The following is a 9,115-nucleotide window of genomic DNA, read 5'->3' on the forward strand; positions in this document are numbered from 1 at the left end:
GTGTTGTTGCTATAGCAACAACACTGATGACATCAGAACATTACCTATAGGTAATGTTCTGATTACTCCTGGGTTACTGAAGTGACTGGTGAGAGTCATAGAGATCCTGGTGAGAGTGAGATGGTTTCCTGTTCACCTCCATGTTCAGACTCCTGTCTTCTTTGACTTAACAGAGCAGTTCAACAAGCTAAACAATAATCCTTGGAAGTTTTCCTGAGTGAATCTGATGCATCTTTCTTTAGTTAACTTATTTTAAATCCCAGTAATTCAAGTGAGATTGCACTGTAGGAACTAGAATATTCATTTGTTATTTTTCTAAAGGGGTCTGACATTCATTCCTGCTCAGCAGCCTGATACAGGCTGTGGGTTTGAGATTATAGGTTGGATAGGAAATAGGTAATTTAGGTAAAAGTCAGCTGTATCGCCAACCTAAAAGGTGACAGCTCCTTTGATGATGGAGAAGACTATAGTTTACTTCTTTCAAATGTTTGTTTACATCAGCAGGGACAGCATTGTTATTAAATGGAATAGCAGGATACTTAATGAAATGAAGCTCATTTTCTGCAAACTTTCTTTTAAACTTATTTTAAGTTTGAATTCAATTTAGTAAATGAAGTTATGGTGAGAGGAAGAAGCCAGGGAAGTCAAGAACTTACATAATAGTTGTCATTGATCTGGACCATTGGAGCATTTACACAAGCACCCAGGCATTCCACCTCTATTAGAGTGAACATCTTGTCTGGAGTCGTCTCTCCAACCTTGATACCTGTGGAGACGTCCAGCTTATTACCTGACAAGTTATTACGATTATCCTTTAAGCAAGACTGCCGGATATTTAACAGCTACAACTATAACAGTCACAATATGACAACACAAAAAAGAAAACATTCTAGTAATTAAGATACAAATCTTTTTTCATGTTCTTGTTTGCTGCTGTAGTTAAATACTGTTTGAAAACCACTGACAACTGTATATTTACATGTTTTTTCTGTGTTTATCTCCAATTTGCACAATAAAGAGACTTTGTCATCATCTGTGTCTTCATCTCTTCATTGGTTTCTCAGCATAAAATGGAAAATTACCCTCTTACCCAGTTTGTTTTGGATGGCTTCCAGAATACTGTCCGAGTTGCAGAGCATGCATGGTGTTGTTGTGCAGATCTGAATGAAGTATTTTCCCACAGGCTGACGCAGGAACATGGTATAGAATGTCGCTACTTCATACACTCTCATTGGTGCAACACCCAGAACCTCGGCAACCTGGAAGAAATATTCACATCAAACTAAAAAATAAAAAAAAAAACAACACTAGGTGCTGCAGGCAAAAAGAGATCACATTGTTGAAAAAAAAGGATGAATGATAAAATAGTAGATATCAATGAATTGTATCAAAACCCCAAGTTGTAAACAAATGATTATCTTTATTGCTATTGATGCAAGTGCAGCAGGTAGCACTTCAGCTGTTGGGTTTTAGGTTTTCTGAGTGACACACCCATCAAAATCTTGTTGAGAAAAATCTCCAAGATGCTCTTTCCAATACAAGCCATCAGGATGAATGGCTGTCTGAACAATAGCAAGCAGTACACGTCTACAAGAGTCTGAAGAAAAATGACCGTGCCTTGTTCATTGCGGAGATAGGAAGCCATCCATGTTGCCTCTGGGCCAAATCCAAGACTGGGATCGTGGCTGCTTGTTTGTGTCCTTCAGGGTACATAGACAGAATCGCCTCTATCCTCTGCAAAGGAGACAAATATTCTAATTCTTGACAACAAACCACATAGAATTTGTGTTGGCCTGAAACTACTAAGATAGTACAAAGTTTAAAGCAAAAAGAATAAGAAGAAAAGGTAAGATAAACCCTTTTCACTAGTTAGACATACATGATTGCTGAATCCCAGAAGGTAATGATCAGAAATTTCTACTGGATTAAAAAAGAAAAAGGAAAGTCCAGCTGTGAAAACTGTGTTTTTCTCACCTTTTTGTTATGTTCAGTGAACTCAAACGGAGTGTCAGGATTGTTGTCTGGAGTATCTCTGTGCTAAAAAAGACAAAAAAAAGTGTCATTAAATACAAATCTAACCTAGAACTCTAATCATTTTTTAGGGAACATTTAGAAAAAACTGCTACTAATTATTTAACAACCACATTAATCAATAAGCTTATGTATCAGTGTGAAATAAACCATGAAAACAAGTGTAAGAGTAACTGAAAATCCTCCAGGCGCACACATTCTGACACCAGGCTGCACAGCAACAATCACCTGGGTCTCTGGGCACACTGCCCCCTTGTGAACAAGAAATATTCTTAATGAAATGAACACAGTTCTAATTAAAGTGTGAAGGTCTTTGTAGATAAATGTGTCCAACCTAAGAGTTTCATTAATTGTATTTTTTTTTGTTTTTTACATATTTCTTCACCAGATATTGTACAATATCAAAACGTTCTCATTGAAAATGAATACAACATTTTGCTGTTGTGTTCACTAATAGTAACTCCCTGGATAGTTGGAGAACTCTGGAAAATCAATTCTTTTGGGATTACAACATAAAAAACAAGGAAGTGATGTTCTTTGATATATTTCATGTTAGAGCATTTTTTAGTTTAATTAGATTTAACTTTAATGTATTAAAATCTACATCACATTGGGGATAAAAACTTACCAATAATATAAACTAAATTGTAGATTTTTTTTATTCACAGTCCCAAAAATTGTTAAATAAAGAAATGTAACAAAAAAATTAGCTGTCTAAAAGGCCATTATTAGACAAATTAAGCAGATATTATCATTTGTTTTAACATTTGATAGTACTAGGTCGTACTTGGAATTACTCCTAACTTTTTTAATAACATAAATGTATAATTTAACAACAATTCCACCAGATTTTGCTTTTTTTCCACCAATTTTTAAAAAGAAATCTTTGGTCTAGCTAGCGTAAACATAAACTGACCACAAAGATGCCGCCAGCTCCAGCGCGTGCAGCAGACCGATGCAGACTTCTGACCTGCCTGGCCTGCAAGACACAAGAAGAAAAGGTCAAACTCCTGGTAAAAAAAAAAAAAAAAAAAAGTAAGTTCAGGAGACAAAGTAAAACTACACTCCACAGAATAAAGCTATTGTTTCTCTCAAAACCCAAGGTAGGTGCACTTCCATACACACAGATAAACATATATATATTCCAATTCTACATTAATAATTTGAAATATAGTAACCTCAATCAATATTACATATATGAAAAAATAAATGTTTTGATCAACTCAGAAAATCACTACAGACCACTACATCCACCTAAGGATGCAAAAGCATATTTTCTCAATCTACATTTTTTATTTTTAACTTTGAGATCATACAAAATGTTATTAATACGCAGTTGTTACAAATACAGTATCAAACACCCTGTACAGAGACACAAACTCATTTTTATCATGTTCGTTATTACTTTTACAGTAAGAAAACGATTTTAATGAGGGACAAAGCAGTGACATTTAAATAAATAAATAAATAAAACGTCTGCTTTCATGTCAACATCATTGGAGAACATATCCAGCTAAGCTTGTTTCAATAACTTCCAAACTGCATCCCAGGTTGACACAAACTATCGCTCAGCTGCGTTACATACAGATTAAAAATATACTTTTATGTGTGAATTGATTCTTTGCTATTTAGATATTATTGTTTTTATGTGTGAATTGATTCTTTGCTATTTAGATATTATTGTTTTTATGTGTGAATTGATTCTTTGCTATTTAGATATTAGTGTTCAAAGTTAGTCTAATTTTGAACAGACTGTTAGCGAATCACTTTAGCTTGACAGCAGGAAGCTACATTAGCATGCCAATGTTATCCAACAGTGCTTAGCTTAGCCGCTTTAGCTACATGTCCTTGTGAGGAGTCATGGGTATTTTTCTGTAATTTCTCTAAAAAATGATTTGCAACTAACCCCTAAATATTTAAAATGTCGCGTACATACCGCCTGTGACACAACAGAGCGCGCAGCTGCAGACAAGAACATTTTGCGGCGTCAAACTTGGTCCCGACGGTTTAGCAGAAACGGGACACTGGTGGCATCGACACGAAAGCTCTCTGGCTCGATTGAGAGGGTCTGATGTTTGACGCCGCGTCTGCGCCTGCGCAACTGAATCGATTCCAGATGCAAACATTTGTAGACAGCCGTGATAGTTCAATCATTTGTTTTTTGACATTGTGTCCAAATAAAACGTAAAGTATTCTGTTTTCTTGACTTGTTTTGATGTTAAAGAGCCAAAAAAGTATTATTGTTGCTGTTGTTGTTATTGTTGTTGTTGTTTCTATCTGTAATAATAATAATAATAATACGTATTATTATTACTTTTATTATTATTATTGTTTATAGCAAGTGGATACAAGCTGACCCTGATCAGGATAATGTCCAAATATAGATTTAAAGAACACATGCAAAAACCCTCTGATTCCTCACCTGTGAAACATGAGCTTTTTAAAACTAATTTCATAAAAATGCATGAAAAATCAATACATTTTCTTTTGTAAATAACTAGTTCTTCCTATGCATGTATTTTTGTTTTATTTATTTATTTAGAATGGACAGGACAAAAAAAGCTTTGTTGCAATAATGCAACTGATGCCATGTCCACAGGCCTTCCAGCTAACAGCTAATCTGCAGACCAGGTGAAAAAAAACAAACAGTAACAAACACATTAACATATAAAATACATACATTCCCTCTGTTTTTTTAACTACCCCCCCCCCCCCTCCCCATAACCCACCCTCTCAAAACAAGCCCATGTCTGCCCTCCTAAATCCCCAGCATTTATTTTGCCACACACCACCTCGTCCTCTACCACCCATTTGCCTGCAAACATAATGTGACCAGCATGCCAGAGGAGACTCGGCCAATCACAAAGTGGGAGTGCTCTTTTCTGTGAGGTGATTGGCTGCCCTGACACTAAGCAGATCCAGGGAAGACTCTGCAGATCAGGGATTAGGGGTGGGCCTTTGTGCATGCTGAATTGTGCTACTTTAGGACAGGAGGCCTTGTTCCTGTTTCACCTTGGAGGATCCAGACACACAGCAGTGACTCCAGGTTGCCCCGTTTTTCTGCTGTTTCCTCTGATGACACAGACGTTTCCACACCAGCTCCTTCACAATGGTTGTTCCTGAATCTAAGGATAAGTTGTTTCATCCTCCTGATGATCTGCAGAGGGATGCTCACGTCCCTGATTTTAACTCATACCTGGAAATCTACAGGAAGTCTTTGGAGGATCCAGAAGGTTGGTCAAATTTGGTTGCATTTTTAGACAAGTGTCTTCCAGGTTAGTAGCACATCTAACCTGTCAAACACTCGTTTTGTTGCAGCTTTCTGGAAGGAGGTTGCTGATGAGTTCTATTGGAAGAAGCCAGCCACAGGACCAATGCTGCAGTACAACTTTGACATTACAAAAGGCAACATATACATCAAGTGTATGGAAGGAGCCAAAACCAACATGTGTTATAATGTCCTGGACAGGCATGTGAAGGACAGGAACCTCGGGGAAAAGGTTGCCTTTCACTGGTAAGAAGCAGCACCTGCCGTGCTGTGGTTATGATGATGAATAGAGAATTTCAGTCAGCAGTAACTGTTTTGTACTTTGTGCTAACAAAACAACACCAGCCAAACAGTAGCTGCAGAGTATCAGGGCTTTCATCTTCCTGTTTTCCAATTTTTCAGAGCCAGACGAGGCAGACGCTTACAGTAACCATCTACAGAAAACTGTTTGAACCTTCTGTCCAGACTGGAAAAACCGTCCTGAGCTGGGAGTTGTTATGACCCCTATTTAAACAGTAATGTTGCCAGTTCAGACTTCACCCAAGCATGTCATGCTCAGAGGTGTCATATGATAGTCATCATAGGATTTTAAAACAATACAGTTCTGGCAGTTCTGTTCATAAGGTAAAAATCTTTTTTTTTAGTCTTGTATATTCACATAAAGGGATTCAGGTAGAATTTGAAAAGATTAGCAGATGTTTTTGTAAAAAATCTTAAGGAAAAGTGGAAATGCAAATCATCAACTCAAACACTGATTCTCAGTGATTATTCTCAATTTGCAAATCAAGCCAATTAAAACGGAGCTCATTAAGAATAAATCTCAGCCTGGCAGCACTGGTTGAATGGAAAAGCAGTACTTTTATTTTTTAAGTATATTTGTCCTAAAATAATATACACAAATCATCATTTTAAATGTGTTTTCCCAATATTTCTATGTTCCTGATGTATGAGTGCAAAAGTAGTTTTAGAGCAGAGGTCTGCAACCACATGCGGCTCCTTCATCCCTTTACTGTAGCTCTTTCACTTTAAATAACAATGTTAATGATTTCAGTAAATGGAATGTTTATAGTTAATTTATTTTAGTTAATCAAGTTTTTCATTTACACTTTGAATTTTAACACATTAGATAACTCCAAAGAATTATGGTAAGAGTAGTTTATTGTAGGAATAAAAATAAAATAAATATAGATTTGTTTAAAAAACTGGATTCTACACCAATCTTGTCATGTTTACATTTAATAGTTAAAAGAAGAAAATGGCTGGAGCGTTAAAACTTTAAAACCGTAACTTTTTAACATATTTATGAACGAGATACATGGCATTACCTGTGATAATGGTAGTGTGAATGGTGTCAGCTGAAAATGAAAATGCTACTACTCATAGCTGAAGATGCCAAAATTAATAGCTAAAAAAGCTGAAGCTGATAGATGAAAACGTTGAAGTTAATAGCTTAAAAATGCTGAAGCTGATAGGCAGCTACAATATTAGCTAAATCTCAAATTAGCCTAAAAAACTAAAATTAAAAAAAAGAAAAAAATTAGTTTAGCCAAAACAGCTAGCATGTAGCTGAAATGTTAGCTAAACTTCAAAACAGCTTAAAAAACTAAAAATAAAAAGCCAAAATTAGTATAAACAGCTAGCATGTAGCTGAAATGTTAGCTAAATTCCAAAACAGACTGAACAACAAATAAAAAAGCCTAAATTAGCCAAAACAGCTAGCATGCAGCTGAAATGTTAGCTGAACTTCAAAACAGCCTAAAAAGCTAAAAATAAAAAGCCAAAATTAGCATAAATAGCTAGCATGTAGCTGAAATATTAACTAAACTCCAAAATAGCCTAAACAAATCTTAGTAAATGCCAAAATAGTCCAAAAAGCTAGCAGAATGCCATTTTTTAAAACTTTAAAACAGTAACTTTTTAATTTAATTATGAATAAAAACAGGCAGGAATATTATTCCAGAATAAATCCACCTTAAATAACTTTCAATATTCTAATCTCCACAAAAAATATATTTTGTCAAAATTATACAAGTAAGAAATCTTGCAAGATAACTGATAATTAATAACAATAAAATAAACTGATCTGGAGGGCCGGATATAATTACCCAGGGGGCCGAATTCGGCCCCCGGGCCTTGACTTTGACACATGTGCTTTATAGAAATAAATGGCAACAAAAACATAGAAGAAGTGCATTTTTCTAAACAATGACTTTGTGGCTCTTGTTTGGTTTTGGTCGGTCAAAACTAGGCCAAATGTCCCTCTTTTAGAGAATTATGAAATAATTTATGACAGAGTTACAGCAGTTCAAAAGTGACAATGCTGATATCAATAAGCACTAGATTTTAGAGTCTGAACAGGATTGTTATTTTGGGTCAAAAAATGCTTTTTCAAAAGCTGGATTTTTTTTTTACTTATAATTTTTTAGATGTTTGCAAGTTGACCTTTTTCTCACTACAGATGCTTCATTCAAAATCTCACAAAAAAGCCAAAGGATCTGTGTCTGGTGGTTGATCTCTCCCATGTCATTTGGCAGTTGTGTCTGTTTTGACGACTTCTTTGTTCAAAGACCGTTTTCCAGGAATATTCCTGAGTCCATTCTCTAAACCGGGTGGTTAATGGTTGTCTTTCAGGGAGGGGAACTCTCCAGAGCATCATCTGACCATCACCTACCAGCAGCTGCTGAGCCGTGTCTGCCGCTGTGCAAACGTGCTCAAGAAAATGGGTGAGAATCTAAAAGTCCACACAAGCATCAGAGTTGCATTACATTTTAACTTTTTATCAAGCAAAAAATATGAGCAAACACACTTGAATGTTAAAAATTAAAGGAGAGAGGAAAGAAAAGGACAAATTAGCTAAACTTTAGTCAACACCAGAGCCTCAGTGTTCATGTTCTTTGATTTACTGTGATTTTTTTAACTGCTAACCCAATAATTCCAGTAGATTTTGAAGGCGAAAAGCGGCGAGAGCCGCTTTTCGCCTTCAAAATCCACTGGAATTATTGTGTTAACTATTGAAAAGTTTAAGCGTCACAGACAACCCCTCAGGTGTCAACCCTACTTGTGTTTTAAGGTGTGAAAAAGGGAGACCGGGTTTCCATCTACCTTCCCATGATCCCAGAACTCATCTACACCATGTTGGCCTGTGCCAGGATAGGAGCTGTTCACTCCATCGTGGTAAGAGTCATTAAGAACCCCTTACTACCAGGTTTTTTCTCCTGTTTGCTGCTCCTCCTTAAGTGGCACAAACTCGTGTTTTTCTGCGTGCAGCTTGTTTGTGTTCGATGTTCTGACCTCGTTTTACAGCTGAACCTGACTCTTGCGTCCGTTAGCGCAGACTGCCTCGCTCCAGCACTTATCAGCTGTCGCCTGTGTGAACCCAGAATTGACAGCACCTGTACTCACTATGTTGGTCAGAATTTTGCAGGCTGAGAGCAGCCTGTCAACACAATCAGCCCTGCACTGTTTTAGATATCTAACCTTCCTCTTCCATGCAAAGGTCAGCAGCCGTGTTAAAAATATCTGCAGTCTCTGCAGTGCAGGAGCTCTGAGGGCAGCAAAGACCTGATCTTAAACGTAAACGACCCCATTTTTGCTGCTTGTAGAATGTTTTCCCCATTTTAAAGCCTTTAGGGCACATGTGTCAAAGTCAAGGTCCGGGGCCGAACCTGGCCCTTTCGGGTGTTTATATCCGACCCTCCAGATCATTTTGATGTTATCTTCCGCTTATTTTTAACTTTAATAATTTTGACAAAATATACTTTCATGGAGAGTAAAATATTGAAAGTTCAATAAATGTTTATCTCACATGTGTCAAAG

At 36.6% G+C, this 9,115-nt stretch overlaps 2 protein-coding genes across 2 annotated transcripts in view; one reads left to right on the forward strand and one right to left on the reverse strand.

The window, feature by feature from the left end:
* Window positions 1-4,136, reverse strand: part of ndufv2 (NADH:ubiquinone oxidoreductase core subunit V2) — a 7,237-nt gene extending 3,101 nt beyond the window's left edge. The window contains exons 1-6 of the mRNA XM_024281025.2: window positions 3,968-4,136; window positions 2,948-3,010; window positions 1,975-2,037; window positions 1,618-1,734; window positions 1,091-1,259; window positions 657-766 (exon numbers count right to left, since the gene is read on the reverse strand). Of these exons, the coding sequence (XP_024136793.1) occupies window positions 657-766; window positions 1,091-1,259; window positions 1,618-1,734; window positions 1,975-2,037; window positions 2,948-3,010; window positions 3,968-4,009 (564 nt within the window). The 5' untranslated portion in view covers window positions 4,010-4,136. The remainder of the gene's footprint in view (window positions 1-656; window positions 767-1,090; window positions 1,260-1,617; window positions 1,735-1,974; window positions 2,038-2,947; window positions 3,011-3,967) is intronic.
* Window positions 4,137-4,991: 855 nt separating this feature from the next.
* Window positions 4,992-9,115, forward strand: part of acss2l (acyl-CoA synthetase short chain family member 2 like) — an 18,581-nt gene continuing 14,457 nt past the window's right edge. Inside the window, exons 1-4 of the mRNA XM_024280960.2 lie at window positions 4,992-5,264; window positions 5,350-5,545; window positions 7,931-8,022; window positions 8,370-8,473. Of these exons, the coding sequence (XP_024136728.1) occupies window positions 5,141-5,264; window positions 5,350-5,545; window positions 7,931-8,022; window positions 8,370-8,473 (516 nt within the window). The 5' untranslated portion in view covers window positions 4,992-5,140. The remainder of the gene's footprint in view (window positions 5,265-5,349; window positions 5,546-7,930; window positions 8,023-8,369; window positions 8,474-9,115) is intronic.

Source organism: Oryzias melastigma, linkage group LG17 (genome assembly GCF_002922805.2).
Source record: "Oryzias melastigma strain HK-1 linkage group LG17, ASM292280v2, whole genome shotgun sequence".
NCBI lineage: Eukaryota > Metazoa > Chordata > Actinopteri > Beloniformes > Adrianichthyidae > Oryzias > Oryzias melastigma.